This window comes from Pavona decussata, unplaced genomic scaffold (genome assembly GCF_977016875.1).
Source record: "Pavona decussata unplaced genomic scaffold, jaPavDecu1.1 SCAFFOLD_252, whole genome shotgun sequence".
NCBI classification, from domain to species: domain Eukaryota; kingdom Metazoa; phylum Cnidaria; class Anthozoa; order Scleractinia; family Agariciidae; genus Pavona; species Pavona decussata.
The window spans coordinates 345,001-363,332 of record NW_028145655.1 but is presented as its reverse complement, the minus strand read 5'-3'; the positions used below and the strand labels follow the sequence as shown (position 1 = coordinate 363,332).

Here is an 18,332-nt window from a genome sequence, read left to right as displayed (position 1 = left end):
GGGTTACCAAATTCTCTTAGCTATGGGGCTCCGGCGCGCGGAGCTCCGCTATTAAAAAACACTCAAATAAAGTGTACACAAAACAATGGTCAGAGAAATGGGGGAAAATGTGTTTATGACACACTGATCCAAGGGTACACAGGACGTGAACACTTGGCTCTGTCGTCTCGATCTACAGTCCTAGTCAAGTTTAGTTGTGACACTTCACAACCAATCCGAAAATGTCCTTCTCCTACTCCTGTCCCCCCTCTCAATGTTGTTTTTCGGAATTTTTCTAGCCAATCTTGTGAACTAACATTGAGAGGGCAGGGTGACTAGATCTGTCCCAACTAATGTGACTAACACAGTAGCTTCTCTCAAACCATGACGTCACGCATCAAAACGCGTGCTCCCATTGGTTCTTGTAGTCACATAATAGGCGGCGTTTGTTCCCTTACCTTATCTTTTATTACTTTAGAGCATTCGAAATTTAGTCTGCATTTCTTGGTTCTAAGGGGGAGGGGGGGGGGGGGTACCAGCTGGTATTGGTTCTGGGGGCGGGGCTAAGGACCAGCGGGTATCGGTTCTGGTCATAAAATTAAGGGGAGGGGAGAGCAGGGCCCCCGAGCCCTTCCCCTAAATTTACCACATATTTCCCCTTTGAAGAAGACACCACATGTAAACTTTCATAAACACCACATACACTGATTCATTGCTTTGCTGTTTTATTTACTTTGGACTTTCAAAGTTCTACATTAATGTTTTGTAGCTAAACAACTTTTTTAACCAAGTTCTTCAACACTAGTTATCATTTTTCCTGTTTGACTTACATATCTTCAATCGATTTACTAAAGTGTTAGTCTGTAAATGGTAAATTGCAATCTCCAGACCTCATAAAGAGATTGCATGCTGCCTTCTTTACTCATTTTGCGCCTAGGAAAAAATGAACATACATCTGAGCTGATTTTACCAAAATGTTCACCAGAAGTCTACAGGTTGCCTGCCATACGGAGCTTGAGCCCGCAGTACGAGCGGCAGTCAAAACTGGTTATCCTACGTCATTAGCAAGTGACACTTCACTTGGGACTAAATGACAATACTATCGAATTTGTTGTTTATCACCGCTCCAGTCGCTCTAGAGTTCTCGAAAATGGCCTATTTCTCCAACGTAAAGCAAACGGGAAACCACTAGATACCTTTCCCCAGCATTCTGAACCTTTCCACACAGCCACTTAGCTTCACTTAGTGAATAACACCTCACAGCGTTAAAAAGAAGGAGAGCGAAAAACCTTGACAACCGCGGCCGTCCGACACGGGTGGTGCTTTTAAATGAGGTACTCCTTAAACAATTTGCGCTATTCTATGCGTTTAAATATAAAATGTAGCACTAAATAAATTAGTAAATATGTATACAAGTATACAGAATAAAATTATTTACACTACTGTATACGCATGATTTTTATTAAATTTAGTTTGCGGCTTTATGATGTATCCGCGAAAAAGTTTCAATTTCTATTTTTCATTTGGTTGTAATGGTTCAGTGATGGCATTACTCACTTTTTTCGAATCACCGCCCCGAGCTTGTTGTGAGTTATCAGCGAGTAAGCCGTCAGTATCTTTTTTAGCTGAGAACCCGAGTTTCACAACAGACATTTCCAGGCCAGATTTGGGAACTGAGTTCACACAACATGTACCTCTAATATTTGCTAAAATATTATAAATATCTACCTCTTGCTCTGAGTTTCAAGTTCAGATTCAAAAATCCAACCAAGAAGAACAAGGTAGTGAACTGGCCCGCAGGTAGCGAGTGGTTATCTAGGCGGGCCAGACTTTCAAACCAATCTATTGCTAGTAGTTGTTAAAATTTCACCTATTTACATTTAGACATTTCACCTATAAAATTAGACGTGATTCCTGTTCTTGTTATTCAGATTTATGAAGATAATCCAAACCCCGATTCAAAACAGTAATAAGTTTAAGCCCCAAATTCGTATCATTTCCATTATTATTAAAACTTTACGTGCATTTCCTTCTGATATTTTGTCTGGCTTTTTACTTTTGCTGTTTCTTTGTTACCCTATCTAAAACTCGCCCTACATGTTTTTTCCACCTCTTGCTCATGGCATTCACTAACTTGATAAATATGTCTGATGTTTGGCATCCATAAATTCTTACTCTAGCTCACATGTGGTGGGGGGGGGGGGGGGGTCTATTTTCCCCCTTTAAATCTCATGTTTGGGGTTCCACCAATTGAAAGCATTTTATTTTAAATGCAATGGGATACCAAGAGCACTTGCTAAGTTCTGTTTTCTCCACATAGTTTTAAACTAAGCAAAAATATTCCTGTATTAGTGAGCACTACCCATAAGAAACCCGAGTATCTCGGTGCGTACTATTGTTTGCGCAGTAACAATAGTAGGCACCATCCTTAAAGACATTTAACATTTGACACTCTCCCACCCACGCACCCTGTCTAAGGGGTGATGCATCTGGCTGGAAATACATTTACCAATGTTATTCAATTTATATAATTTCTTTATTTATAACAAGTTAATGGCACAAATCGGTAAGTAAAAAGTAAAAAATATCTAAAATAGCCATAAGGATAATCTGTTAAATTTTAGGGTAAAAGCACCTCATACTGAGACAGATCACCAATTACCAAAACAAAAAATGTAGGGACAATAAATGACAATAAAACTAGCCATAAAGCTAGTAAGTTAATTAATGAAATTATTTAAATTATAATGAAATCACATATGTTGGTCGGTGAGCGAAGAGTCCAGTCCACAGGTGATCGATATAGCCTTCTTATTCCGTTCCGAGCTATTGCTGGGCTGCGTTTCAACATTTTACAGACACTGACAATAGCCGCACACTTTAAGTGTCTTTTTGAGCTTTAAACACAAGTGCTGCAGGAGGATTGCAAGCAGAGGACGTGGAAAACTCTCACAGATTTATACTCGTTGTTACCTAGCAGAGAAACAGGTCGGGAATTTGTATCCCTAAACACTACAGTTCCCACCCGGCGAGATCAGTCTCTCCGAAATGTAAGAACAATTTGAAAAGCATATTCCAAAACCAGAATGCAAACAAAAGCTGTCCATAAATTGTACGACGAGTCGGCCAAAGCGTCGGAGTCTTCACTGTGAACCTCACGCGGCGAAGATCACTATATACTGGTCATTCAACCGAAAACAAAACAACGCAGTAAATCGATCAATACTTATAGTCGCCGTGCTATGTCGTGAACTTGGTAAAATCAAAAGCACGAAACAGAAAACAACACTTCAGGCCATGCTAAATATTTTTCTTACGCTTTCAATAAGCACTTCATGTAATTTCTCTTGCTTGACACAACCAATCACAGAGCGCAGATATCAATGACGTATGAAAACTCAGTTTTGACCCGTTGCTGAAATCTGATTGGTTGATTTAAATTTCAGACGCGCGGACCGTATGGCAGGTGCCTTGCCTTTAACCTGCATTTCAACGCCTTGCCGTGGGTCACAACTTGGGAGGAGGGGGTTGCGTCATCTGATACACCAGCACTCTGCCCAAGGACTGCCCTTTGTCAGCGATGGCATTAGTGTGGTCAGGAGTCTAAAGTTGGGGGGGGGGGGGGGGTGGGGAGAAAGAGCTTGATATGTTGTCCCAATTTAATTTTTCACTGCTTTTCTAGTCACAAGACTTCTTGGAAAGTCTTTAAACAACATATCGGTTTCATTTAAGGTGAAAGGCCAATCTCAGGCACCCTATCACAGTCCCGTGTATTCTGTGGTACCAGAGGCAGCAGTCCAGCCAGCGGTGAGTGTCAGAGGTGCAAAGAGGGAGGGGTAACTGCTAGACGTAGGTCCTTTCACTTATTGGTGAGCTCAGGCTACCTTTTGGAAAATTAAGTCATATTTAAATATAGTTATGAGGCTGCCGGTTCACTGTCTGTACACCACCTCGTGGCGCGATTTTTTTTCTAAAGGTGGGTAGTTTGTCTTTACGCAAATTAACTGGCATTTGTATTGATAGCTGAGTTTAATCGTTTGTCTCACGATTGAGCCAGATAGATGTGATCGCGACGTTTGACCGCTTTTTTTTTTTTTAATTACATTTTTATTAGCCTAAGACACACAATATTTACAGTACTACGCACTACTTATAGTACTTTCAAAGTTACAATTCTTACAGTTTTCGCAATACAATATCCGGCTTACAATATCACGCTATACTAATAATATTTACAGTGCTTACAACATTACACATACATTTAATAGAGGAAAAGAAGCCAAAAGATAGATAATTATATAAGAAATAAATAAATAAATAGATAGATAAACAAATAAATAAACAAATAAATAAATAAATAAATAGCTAAATATACTAAACAACTAAAGATGAGGTCTTTGCAGCAAATATATATATATATATGGAGAAAGGAAAGTTATATAAGATTCTCACTTTTCCATTGTAATTTTAGGTTCGTAAAAAACAGCAAAAACCTAAGTTGTGATTCAGTCATTTTGCATGCATATACTTCTTGATAGAACTTAATGCTTACGGTGCATTCCAGAAACGTGTGTTCCAATGAATCAGCGTTTTTGACACTGAAAGCAGGCATCGTCATTTCTAATTTTAAATCTTTTAAGTTCGTTATTAGTTACTAAGATTCTATGGAATAATTTAAAGGCAAATTCTCTTAGTTTATTGTCAATGGATATTTTATAGATGTTTTTAAATAATTTACTCCAATGGTGGGTTAGATCAAAACCCCGCTTAGACCAAGACTTCACAGCTGTAGGTTCTGATGTAACCTTTTCCTGAAAAAACTTGTAGTAGTCTTTGCAACGCATTTTAGTCAGTAAGATTGTTTTGTTATCAGAGAGATGAAATATATCACGTTTCTGAAGAATACTTCTGTCAGGTATAAAATTCTCAATAGCATCTTTCTTTAATCCATAGACCTTTTTTTCATAAATGGCGGCCGATTTGTTACTCCTTTCGATATATGTTTATTAGCGCTACTAATCTTGTTTGAGAGCAAAAATTCTATTGAATTTTGCAAATGCTAACGGCGCTAGTAAGGGTAATTTTAATGCAAACAAAGAACTATTTATCGGCAGCCATTTATGGAAAAGGTGTATATAGGTTAAAAAGCCTGAGCCATCCTTTCCCCTTTAACCCCAAATGGCCTCGGCAGTCACCAATGCCAAATATTAGAAAGGAAAATTAAAAAAAAATTCTCTGTTGATGAACAGCCCTTTGGCACTTACCGCTTCTCTTTCGGGGGGAACTTCTCCAACGGAAGGGAAAACTGTTGGGGGCCTGGGTTCCTTTGGTGGGACTGAGAAGAAATCATACCCATCAGAAGTTACTGTAACAGTACGACTTCTAAACACTGGCTAATCAGATCACAGTAGGATACGAACAGTGAATAACTCCAAACTTTTTAGGTTTTACTTGCTGACCCCCGTAACAGTAGTCGCGCTGTAATCATTTTTCAATGGTTCGAATCTGAAACTTTTCAAAGGCTAAAAGTATTTTCAAAGAAAGCATCTATTGTTTTAGTCATCTTCAAAGTGACATTGGAAATTTAATCTGCCTTGTTTCATGTGGATTAGCTTTTCGATGAAACAATATTCTTGAATGTTCTTGGTGGAGATTTTCATAACAGTCTTATGCAGTAGCTATCATTGTTAATTAGTGCACAGGCAGACCAAGCTGAAGCTGTGAGCGATGATCATCTTGCCTAATAGCGGTCAACGGGTGCAAATAGAAGAGTTTGTATGGGAATATTTACGATCGGGTTTAGAAGGTACAAATACTGGAAATTTCTTAATAATAATGATATACGTTGCTTCTAAGGCGTATTACCTATTGTCTTTTTGCCATTTTGTGCTGATTTGAGGCCATTTTAGAGAGTTATCACTTCCTAGGTTTGCCACTCTTTTCTCTTAGAAGTGTGAAACCTAGGAAGTGATAATTCGCTAAAATGGCCTCAAATCAGCACAAAATGGCAAAAAGACAATAGGTAATACCCCTTAGAAGCAAGGTATGTCATTATTATTAAGAACTTTCCAGTATTTGTACCTCCTAAATCCGATCGTAATATTCCCATACAAACTCTTCTATTTGCGCCGTGACCGCTATTACGCAAGATGATCATCGCTCACAGTTTGAGCTTGGGCCGCCTGTGATTAGTGAAGTTTTTGCCGCCTAAGCGCAGCATTGATTAGCTAATTCATGGTCACATGACATCTAGCTATAGAACTATTTGCCGCCAATCAATCAATCAGTCAATCAATCAATCAATCAATCAATCAATCAATCGACTTTGTTTAACGAGGATGACACTTAACAGTCTGTTACGACTGACAAACCTGTAGCCCTGTAATTTCAGATCGAATTGGAATTTGGAAATGTTGGTTTTTGAGGAGAGGGGAAAAAAGGAGAACCCGGTGTAAAACCTCTCGGGGCAAGGAAGAGAGCCAACAACAAACTCAACCCACATATGATGCCGAATCTGGGAATAAAACCCGGGCCACATTAGTGGGAGACCAGTGCTCTCAATACTGCGCCATTCCTTCTCCCTAAGTTCCAAGGCCCATGAGCGTGTGCAAGTGCGAAAACTATGACGTAAGAGGGTAACGGAGAATTGTTATCAGCGAATGTTGACTGCTTTAAAATGTGATCACAACGACTTGTGAGGGAGCGTGATGTTGTCATTAGGTTCTTGCGAGTTTGTCAAAGTCTTGTTTGTTTTGTCCGCAAATGGCCCTGCACTAGTCCCCGGACAAATAATGTAAGGTGTTTCCCTCGAGACCAGTCATTAAGTTTTAATTTACTGTTGCGTATTTACCTATAAAGATAGGCTGACAGGATGGTACTTCATTTGATCCGCACTCGCAGCTGTAACGCTGGCGGTCTTTAGAAAACTCAAATTTCTCACCAGCTGAATACATTCTATTACCGTCACTGCAAACTGTTAACAAGAAATGGGCCTGTTTAAGCAGTGTGTTCATCCGGACCGATACACTTTCGTCTGAGATTATTTTATACATAATATACCCGTCTAGGTTTCATCATATTAACCTGTTTCAAAAAGACATATCACTGATTTAGAGCATATAGAGCACATTCTTCTCCTATATTCTCCAGATTAAAAATTTGAGACATTTGTCAAATCAACACGTTTCAAATAGCGAAATTTATGTACTGTTATCATAACAACCTTTTGTCTCCATTGTTTTTCAATTCGTATTTTACAAACAGTCGAATTCATGGCTACAGCACCAGAACAGCCAACAATTATCGCGTGCATCATTGCCGAACTAATCTGAAAAAAATTACAATTCTTTACCAAGGTCCACAGATCTGGAATTACCTTCCTGTAACAATCACTTCTCTTTTTAGTTTTCCCAACTTTAAGAAAAAACTTCTAGAGTGTTTAGTAAAAAATGAATTGACAAAGCCGCACACTTGTAGCACTATCTATGTAAGCATATTTTTACGTACGAGGTGGCCTCAACTATAAGCCTGGTGGTTTCTAGAGGTCACCTCGCCATACATTAAACTATGGATTAATTATCAATATATTGGGAAAAAAGGCAAATAAATGTCAATGTAAAATGTCAAATTTGAAAAGTAAAATCCGGGTATAAGAGTTCTGAACTGGATAAAAGTTGGGTTAAAAATATATAGAAAAAAAATGAGGAACAGTGTTGCACCCGATTTTCAAACACCGCAGAGTGGTATCACAATGTTCACTTCTAGATGTTTGGAAAATAATCGGATGAAACACTCTTTCAAGTGTATTTGATATAGCTTCTTAAACCATTTAAAATTCTCAGAGAAATTCAAAGCAAAAATTCACCAATTTTTTTTGATAATTTAGACCACTTTTCCAAATTTCCCTCACTGTATTGATTTCCTTTGTTTTCTCTTCATGAATTATAATTGAGTTTAAGAAGGCTGTTACGAAACTATTCATTAAATTTGCCTGAAATTCCGATTAGTTTTTTAGGTGTTACATTTATGCAAATAGTTTCCAAGCACGCCATACCTCGCAGTATTCGAGAACCTTGATGACAACAACAATACAACAACAACAATACAACTTGATGTATGGAATTTTTTCCCAAATTGAACATAAATTATCTCTGAAAAATGCATGGTTACTCTCAATTTTCTTTATAGAATACTAGGGCACTTTCCAAGGATTGTTTTCTCCGCATAATTTTAAACCGCGTAAAAATATGAATGTATTAGTAGGCACCACCCATAGGAGACCCGAGTATCTCGAGATGCGCAGAACGTATGCGCAGTATCAAAAGTAGGCACCGTCCTTAACAACTCAATCATTAATTCATTTAAGAATTATATACAAAAAAACATTATAATTTGAAGCGACTTACCGCATTTTTCTGGACAGCATTCCGCTGCTGGGTCAATTTCTTTTTTGGGACAGTTTTCCCGCATCTTAGTGCATTGGTAATACAAGCATTCAGGTGGACCATGCTTTCCTTTAGGACATGCCACTTTCTCGCAAGGGTTACGGCTAATTACCTTCTTATTACATTCATAATCTGTGCAAGGGAATAATTAGTTTGTATAATGAACAACAGTGTTGGATTATCACTTCACCCATTCAACTCGGGAATGCAGCGAGAAAGTCCGAAGTTGATTTACGCCAATAACAATTCTTAAACATTTTACCAAACAACATACTTTGACCCACCCCGGGATGGGTGGAAAGATACTAAAACATTGGGTAAAATTGTGTTTTTAAGCAAAAATAAACCAGTGAGAAGCACTGTGCGAACTAAATTTATGGAAATTTGCGATGTACTGGGATTTGTCTGAAATTGATCATATTTATTATGACGTCACTCGGAAAAGTTGCAACAGAAAAGGTTTTTGGACCGACCGACTCCGCAGCCTGAGTACTGATCTGGGTTGAAAGAAGTTTTGAAACAAATGTACCTCGCCTAAAGTTTTATTCCTGTGAAATTAATATACGGTGGCGTTTGTAAATAAAGTACAGCAAACTATATATAGCATTTATGTAATGTTTAAAACACGAGCTGAAGTGTTTTATCGGGATTTAAAACCACGAGGTGCAGCCGAGTGGTTTTAGACCCGATAAAACACGTGCCGCGAGTTTTTTGAACGGCTTCATAAACATTCCTGGAAAAGCTTGTGTCAAGAGAGTCCATAACTATGATGATTTTGTGAACGTTGGAAATTAGCATACGAAAAAAGCATTAAACACTGCATGCTAATAAGGAAGAGGTTTTATCGGGTTTTAAAACCTCTGCACGTGATATTTTATATACCATCTGATAGTTCAATGGGCTTATGAATTATTAATAACTTTTTGAAACTTACCATATGATCTCTTCTCTATGATCTAAGAGGGAAAAGAAGAAATAAATAAATAAATAAATATAAAAACATCAGTGACGTCTTTATATTCTGGGCTATTTTCATGTCACTTTTTTTTTTGCCCTGCCTGCTTATTGATGGTAACATTTATCGCAACATTGTCCGTGGAATGAATCCAAAACATCTTTAATAATGTATTGACCAAAATTATTATCAACAGGAAGATAAAAGCTCAAAAACACTTTCATCAATTTTAGCTCCTTTAGCAGTGAGGTTAACATTTGCACAGATCCGAATTACTGCCAATTGTTTTGTTTGGGAAAAATGTAAAAGTGAGAACTTAACACGCGAAGTACATTGTGTGGGGATGGCTTGGAACTTTCTCTAGTTTTTCGTTTGTTTTCATTCGTCGGAAAATATTTAGAATAAAACGGATATTGACTATAGTGAATATAAGTCATGTATCATATATTTAATTCTTAAGAAACCCGACATATAGGAGGTTTTAACAAAATGGTTTTAAAATGATGCAATATTTAATTGGTGGTTTGTTGGAGAAAGCCTTCAAATCTTAAAGAAATTCACCAGGTGGTGAATATAAACAGTCGATTTAAATGTTCTTAAAGGAAACCTCCACTCTTAAAATAAATTAACGTTAAATCGTTGAAAATACAGTCTAATATTCAAATTTCGTTGTAAATCATGAAAATAATATTTCTGTGTCAGACAAAACATAATTTGATTATCGGCTTTTTTCATTTTAAATTTCCCGGGCGCGGCCATCTTGTATTTCATGACGTAATATGGTTGCTCTATTGTTTCACACAAAACATTTTTCGCTTAGTAACAATAGCGGCAACCATATGACGTCATAAAATCTAACATGGCGGTGCCCAGGGTATTTAAAAATCGAAAATAGGCGATAATCATATCAAATTTTTAGCACACTTGAATGTTACTTCTACTTTTAAAATTAAAATTTAGAATTAAGACATTATTTCCGACAATTTACCGTCAGTTTGTTGTCGGAGTAGAGGTTCCCTTTAAATCATTGCCACTCTTAACGTATTATTGATGCTGACGGTTTCGATGACTGTCAGCCAAAACTTGAAAAAACATGATAAGTGTCAGAAGCCTTTTAAAATAGGCTTCTGAAGGTGTTAATTATTGCCATAACAATGGCTGACAGTCATCGAAACTGTCAGCATCAATAAGACGTTAAGACTGGCTATGATTTAAGTATATTTAAATCGAGAAAACCTTAAAGTTCCTCATTCAGACAAAGAAATAACAATTTTTTTGCCATTGAATGGGACAAAAGTAAAAACTCTACGATATTACCTGGGAAAGATGAGAAAATCTTTGTACAAAAAGCAATTTTTTCGATACTGTATCCTGCAATTTTTTCATTTTTGTGTCGTGTGGTTGTTTATCAACAACATTTCCACTAAGCGGTTTCACAACTTTGAAGGATGGTGCCTATTTTTGCAACTGCGCATACTTTCCGCGCATCCGGGATGGCTTGAGAACCAATAATTTCTAAGAAGGCTATATAACTACTACTTCAAAACTGTCGATGACTATTTGTGTAAAGAAGATATCTTAGCAAGTGCTATTTAAACTGAAAATGAGAAATGGGAGTAAACAAGCATTTGCTTGAGATAACGAAGCTTTAGTTTACAGAAAAACGTCTTAGGCTCGACTACTGTTGCGAAAACTTGAATTTCTTTTTTCAGAGTATGCCTGTGTCACTGAATAAATAACAAATTCTTAATGCCTTACATTGTTATGCATCTCAACGCTTTTTAGAATTATTGTTGCTAATTATCTCTAATTATTAAATTATCAGCCTCGGATATTGCATTTCTAGCGTTCTGATTGGTTCACTAAATCCCGGTTATCAGCTCATATACCGTAGTTTGACCTTATATGGAAAACGATATCCCCAGGTGTCGCTAAGCTAATTTGTTTTTTTCGGTGGGAAGCGAAAGTTTCTTCCGAAAAATGAAGGAAAAAAAAAAGAAAGAAAGAAAGAAAGAAAGAAATAAAGAAAGAAGGAAAGAAAGAAAGAAAGAAAGAAAGAAAGAAAGAAAGAAAGAAAGAAAGAAAGAAAGAAAGAAAGAAAGAAAGAAAGAAAGAAAGAAAGAAAGAAAGAAAGAAAGAAAGAAAGAAAAGAAAGAAATACCAGACAATGCCATCTCAGTATAACGACTATAATAAAAGCCACAAAGCTCGGTATGACACTAAGGAACTTAGGACGCCACCATCTTAAACTTAAATTATTAAAATTAAATGTTGTCTTAAAGACGACGTTTGTATGCGGAGCGAAATTTCTCAATGTATATTATCAGGTAAGGTGTTCAATAGAAGAGATGATTGAAAACAAAATTTGCCGCTTTGAAAATTTTATTTGTAAGGCGCTATCTGAAAGCATTTAGAGCGAGTTAATGAAGAAGCCAATTGGAGTAAATAAAAGGAATGACGTGAAATGCAGGTGCAGCTTTAATTTGCCAGTAAAGGAAGCATTACTGTTCCGGTGTCTTAACTATAAGTGAGTTGTTAGCTACAGGTTAAACACACACTGTCTTCTGGATGGTTTGAAGCTACACAAGGTACGTTTTGAAATCAGTTGAAGTAGTGCATTGAATTTGACCAAATTTTTGCTGAATAGAGTGAGGCTGGTCTCGAATTGGTTACAGTTTTGACGGGTAAAACGGAGTTTGAAGGCATAACGAAGTCCTAGTCACATGTTTGACATATTCATATCGATTCCTATCGGTCTTTAAACCAATTTAGCTTCTTGTATGTTTGTAGCGGGTTAACATGATCAATTGAAGAATTTGGATGGTATGCATGCAATCGACAAGAAGGTCGTGTCTGAAATAGGTTAGAAAAAAGTCAGATATTTTGGTCTGAAATTAGGAAAACGCGCTTCCCCCGGCGGTAAGATGCAGGTGTAGCCATTATTATTTTTCAGTAAAAGACGTCTGACTGTCTCTGTGTCTTAACCATAAGCGAACTGTAATTTACTGTTAAAGAAATACGCTACTTTGGCTGGTTTGGAGCTACAAAATCCTTATCCATTTTACCGAAAAATTGGTCTTGAAACAGGGATTTCGCGAAATTTAAAAGGAGTAAAAGCGATGGAGAAACGCCTGAGGGTGTTCTGTGCTCATTCGCGTATTTTTGTTTGGCGACCTAAGGTAATTAGCTATTAAAATCGTTGCGCCACGGGTGCCAGATAGTCAGGCATCAGAAACAATCATTAAATACAAAAACTACTCACTGTGAAGGTAGATAAGCATATGCGGCGCAGTATTATGCTACATGCCCTCCGGCGAAGAGGGCTTGGGTTCAAAGCTACCTTGGAACTGAATAGAAAATTATTTTTTCCTATCAAAGCGAAGCCGTCATCTTTGGTAGAGCTTTGAATTCCTCATTGTTCTCCCATCATTTGTCAGTTATTATCTTAAGTTTTGTACCTTTAAATAAAAAGCGGCCATGAACAATGGCCAATTTTTTTCATCTCAAAGTGAAGTGAGTTTGCATTTTGCTTCTAAGGTTTTTTGAAGCGTTGAAGTAAACAAACTTGGCTTGTGGCAATCAGATTCCATCTAATCTAATATTCCTCACAGTCTCAGAGAGGAGTCATAAAGCCATTTAGGTGAATACCAACATAAAATTACAGTGTACTGTATTATGAAACTATGTCAGTGTTTTTTCTTTATCTTGGAGAGCGTTTTTCAAGTCATACTTCCTTGCGAGGTTCAGGCAAAAGTTGAAGCTCCTAATTTGCATAATTGAGAAATGCTAGTAGTTGGAAGCAGCGCCACGGTCTTGAAACCGTCTCGCCGCACGATTTTCTTTTATGATAAGAAGTCTTTGTGTTTTCATAACCACAAAAGCATTGCCGTAGGATGTCTCACTATTGGTTTACATGCATTTTTGTGCACTCATTTCTTCTTTTTTTCACAAGCTGTGAAGGTTGGTTGGGAAAAAGTTGCTGTTTTTACTAGTTGAAAGAATTATGTGAAAATATTAATAATGTTCTAATATAAGGAAGACTTGTGCTTATATAATTATCCACGAATCGTTGTATTTTGCCTTGTTTCATTGTTTTAGTGTTCTGAGAAATTGTTTAATTCTGGATTTTTTTTTTTCACTACAAAAAAAATAATAATAATTTTTGCCTAGGAAGGGAGGAACAGAGAAAGAAAGCGTTTAAGGCTCAAACGAAAATTGTATTTTTTTAAGTAACCGGACAAAGTGTAATTCACATGCAATATTTAAAGCAAAGCTATTATGTGAACAATTTGGGTTATGAGGAACTTAGGGCGCCACCCACTTAAACTTAAATGATTGAAATTAACTTTGGGCCGCCTAAGAAATATACGGGAATTAGCATGGAACACCCTCAGGCGTTTCTCCATCGTATTTTCTCCTTTCATTTCGCGCGAAATCCCTGTTTCAAAACCAACTTTTCGGTAAAATGGAAATGGGTTTTGTAGCTCCAAACCAGCCAAAATAGAGTATGTTCTTTAACAGTAAATTACAGGTCGCTTATGGTTAAGATAAAGAGACAATCACGCGTCTTTTAATGACAAATGACAATGGATACACCTGCATCTTGCCACCGGGATTAGAGCTCTTATTTAAACTCTTTCCTAATTTCAGACCAAAATATATGATTTTTCCTAACCTATTTTAGACACAACCATCTTGTCGATTACATACCATCCAAATTCTCTAAACGATCAAGTTAACCCACTACGAACATACAAGAAGCTAAATTGATTCAAAGACCGATATGAATATGTCAAACATGTGAGTAGGACTTCGTTAGGCCTTCCAACTCCATTTTACTCGTGAAAGCTATAACCAATTATAAAATATTTGAGATAGTACGCGCGCTCTCATTGGTCAATAGGTGTGTTTAGATGAGAGTATGTCAACACGGTTGTGACGTCACGCTTTCTGTGTCTCCCGGCACAATTTGAAAACATTTCAATGCTTTCGCAAGACTCGCAAAGTAATTTCAAGTACAACTGTTAAAGAAATGGTGAAAAATTTTGTGGTAATTTGAGGCCATTTTAGAGAGTTATCACTTCCTAGGTTTCCAAACTCTTTTCTCTTAAAAGTGTGAAACCTAGAAGTGATAACTGGCTAAAATGGCCTCACATTACCACGAAATGGCAAAAAGACAATAGGTAATACCCCTTAGAAGCAAGGTATGTCATTATTATTAAGAACTTTCCAGTATTTGTACCTCCTAAATCCGATCGTAATATTCCCATACAAACTCTTATATTTGCGCCGTGACCGCTATTACGCAAGATGATCATCGCTCACAGTTTGAGCTTGGGCCGCCTGTGATTAGTGAAGTTTTTGCCGCCTAAGCGCAGCATTGATTAGCTAATTCATGGTCACATGAGATCTAACTATAGAACTATTTGCCGCCAATCAATCAATCAATCAATCAATCAATCAATCAATCAATCGACTTTGTTTAACGAGGATGACACTTAACAGTCTTTTACAACTGACAAACCTGTAGCCCTGTAATTTCAGATCAAATTGGAATTTGGAAATGTTGGCTTTTGAGGAGAGGGGAAAAAAGGAGAACCCGGTGTAAAACCTCTCGGAGCAACGACGAAAACCAACAACAAACTCAACCCACATATGACGCCGAGATCGTGAATCAAACTCGGTTCACATTAGTGGGAGACGAGTGCTCTCGATACTGCGCCATCCCTTCCCCCCCAAGTTCCAAGGCCTGGTCTACCTATTACAGTATCCCTTTCTTATGCACGAGTGCTAGTAAGCTGAGAAGCTTTCAATATAGGATATTCCATAGAATTATGGCCACAAATGTATTGTTAATGAAAATGGGTATTAAGGATCACGATAATTGCTTTTTTTGTGACAGTAAACCTGAAACCATAGAGCACCTTTTTTGGTACTGTGACTGGATATCCCACCTCTGGATCGCCCTCGCAAATTGGATCTGGTCGGTAACAGACATTGAAATAGAATTTTCTCTTGAATCTGTTCTCTTGGGCTATACAAACTGTATGCCTTATAAGAATGCGATTAATTGTATTATTTTAGTAGTCAAGTTTTTCATATACAAATGCAAAATGGAGGGACGTGAACCCGATTTCGCTGGCGTACAGAGCTACGTTAAGTTTCATTACAATATTGAAAAATTTGCACGTGACTTTTCTCACCACGATAAAATTTTAAGTAAGTGGAAACCGATGAAAAAATTATTTTGTCAATAAATGATGTAATGTGCTGTAATGTAAGTAGAATAAGCATTGTACCGTATTTTAAGTTGAGTAAGTATTGTAATGTAAGTAATGTAAGTTGTATCTTGAAAGTAGAGTTATTGTAATGTTAGTGGTGTAAGAGATCTGTATTGTAAGTAATGTAAGCAGTTTTGTGTTTTGCAAATTAAAAAAAAAAAAAAAAAAAAAGTTCCAAGGCCTATGAGCATGTACAAGCTAAGTGCGAAAACTATGATGTAAGAGGGTAACAGTGAACTGTTACCAGCGAATGTTAACTGCTTTAAAATGTGATCAAAACGACTTGTGAGGGAGCGTGATGTTGTCATAAGGTTCTAGCGAGTTTTTCAAAGTCTTGTTTGTTTTGTCCGCAAATGGCCCTTCACTAGTCCTCGGAGAAATAATATAAGGTGTTTCCCTCGAGACCAGTCCTTAAGTATTATTTTATTGTTGCGTATTTACCTATGAAGATAGGCTGACAGGATGGTACCTCATTTGATCCACACTCGCAGCTGTAATGCTGGCCGTCTTTCGAAAACTCAAATTTCTCACCAGCTGAATACATTCGATTACCGTCACTGCAAACTGTAGACAAGAAATGGGCTGGTTTAAGCAATGTGTTCATCCGGACCGATACACTTTCATCTGAGATTACTTTTTAAATGCATAATACACCCTTCTAGTTTTCATCATATTAACCTGTTTTAAAAAAAATATATCACTAATTTGAAAAGTGTAATCCGACTTATTTGAGTTCTGAACTGGATAAAAGTTGGGTTAAATGATATATGAAAAAAATGAGGAACAGTGTTGCACCCAATTTCCAAACACCGCAAAGTGGGATCACAATACTCGGCTGCGCCTTGTTGCTTCAGTTCACTTCTAGATGTTTGGAAAATAATCGGATGAAACACTCTTTCGAGTGTATTTGATATAGCTTCTTAAACCATTTAAAATTCTCGGAGAAATTCAAAGGAAGCAATTCATCAATTTTTTTGATAATTAAGATCACTTTTCCAAGTTTCCGTCACAGTATTGATTTTCTTTGTTTCCTCTTTATGAATTATAATTGAGTTTAAGAAGGCTGTTACGAAACTATTCATTAAATTTGCCCGAGATTGCGATCAGATTTTTAGGTGTTACATTTATGCAAATAGTTTCTAAGCACGCCATAGCTCGCAGTATTGGAAAACCTTGATGACAACTTCGAAAAGTTAAACCTCGCTAGAAACAAAGAAACGCCAGGACGTGGTGCCTGGAAAAGAGATCGTGTTTTGCAATATACCTTAGACGCATGCGCTTGTAAACTATAAAGGATAATTGATAAAACTAACCTTGTCACTAAAAATTACAGAGTGACGCGAAAAGATGTCTCCGAAGACGATGTACCAAAAACAGTCATCTACGGCCGATTTAATTTGAATTATACTGAACAGGCCATTTCCGAGTTGCTATGAACCTCACTTTGAAAGCGAGGCTAAGTGCAAAACTTTTCATAAGAAAATAAGGTTTGTTTGCAAATGAATGAAAACTAATTTTCATAACTAAAAACTTTGCACTTAGCCTCGCTTTTATAATAACGTTCAATGCAACAAGGAAATGATCTATTAAAAAAATACTTCAATTGTAATAAAAGTAAATTATGTTAAATTTTAAGAACGGTGCCTGCTTATACAGAGGTATTTTATGCAAGGGCAATTGGAATCCAAAAAGAAAATTGGGGTAATCACGCATTTTTTTTTAGAGATAATTAAGCAACCAGAATTCTAAAAAGAGCCAAAATACAAAACAATGTGCGGAATTTTTTCCCAAATTGAACATAAATTATCTCTAAAAAATTGCATGGTTACTCTCAGTTTTCTTTATAGATAACTAGGGCACTTGCCAAGGTCTGTTTTTTCGCATAGTTTTAATCCGCGCAAAAATATCCCTGTATTTGTATTATCACCCATAGGAAACCCGAGTATCTCGAGATGCGCAGAACGTATGCGCAGTAGCAAAAGTAGGCACCGTCCTTAACAACTCAATCACTAATTCATTTAAAAAATATATAGATAAATCATTATTAATTGAAGCGACTTACCGCATGTTTCTGGACAGCATTCCGCTGCTGGGTCAATTTCTTTTTTGGGACAGTTTTCCGGCATTTTAGTGCATTGGTAATACAAATATTCAGGTGGACCATGCTTTCCTTTAGGACATGCCACTTTCTCGCAAGGGTTACGGCTAATTACCTTCTTATTACATTCACAATCTGTGCAAGGGAATAATTAGTAAACAATAATAATAATAATAATAATAATAATAATAATAATAATGATAATAATAATAATAATAATAATAATAATAATAATAATAATAATAATAATAATAATAATAATGATAATAACGATGATGATGATGATGATGATGATGATGATGATGATTTTGATAATGACGATGACGATGATGACGAGAGTCTTAATTTGTATAATGAACAACAGTGTTGGATTATCACTTCTCGCATTCAACTCGGGAAAGCAGTGAGAAAGTCCCAAGTTGATTTACGCTAATACAATTCTTAAACATTTTACCAAACATCATAATTTGACCCACTCCGGGATGAGTGGAAAGATACTAAAACATTGGGTAAAATTGTGTTTTTAAGCAAGAATAAACCAGTGAGAAGCACTGTGCGAACTAAATTTATGGAAA

General features: G+C 36.8%; 2 protein-coding genes across 3 annotated transcripts in view; one reads left to right on the top strand and one right to left on the bottom strand.

Annotated features, from left to right (window-relative positions):
- Nucleotides 1-18,332, top strand: part of LOC146456960 (scavenger receptor cysteine-rich domain-containing protein DMBT1-like) — a gene marked incomplete at its 3' end in the record, with an annotated part of 596,400 nt that overhangs the window by 288,262 nt on the left and 289,806 nt on the right. The window lies entirely within an intron of this gene.
- The window catches only part of LOC146456969 (uncharacterized), a 21,717-nt gene continuing 4,072 nt past the window's right edge, over nucleotides 688-18,332 (bottom strand). The window contains exons 3-6 of one of the 2 annotated variants that reach the window (XM_085092489.1): nucleotides 17,722-17,892; nucleotides 16,101-16,223; nucleotides 5,244-5,314; nucleotides 688-912 (exon numbers count right to left, since the gene is read on the bottom strand). In XM_085092489.1, the coding sequence (XP_084948615.1) occupies nucleotides 898-912; nucleotides 5,244-5,314; nucleotides 16,101-16,223; nucleotides 17,722-17,892 (380 nt within the window). In that variant the 3' untranslated portion in view covers nucleotides 688-897. Of the gene's footprint in view, nucleotides 913-5,243; nucleotides 5,315-6,829; nucleotides 6,953-8,384; nucleotides 8,556-16,100; nucleotides 16,224-17,721; nucleotides 17,893-18,332 lie in introns of both variants that reach the window. The other variant, XM_085092490.1, reaches the window with a different exon arrangement.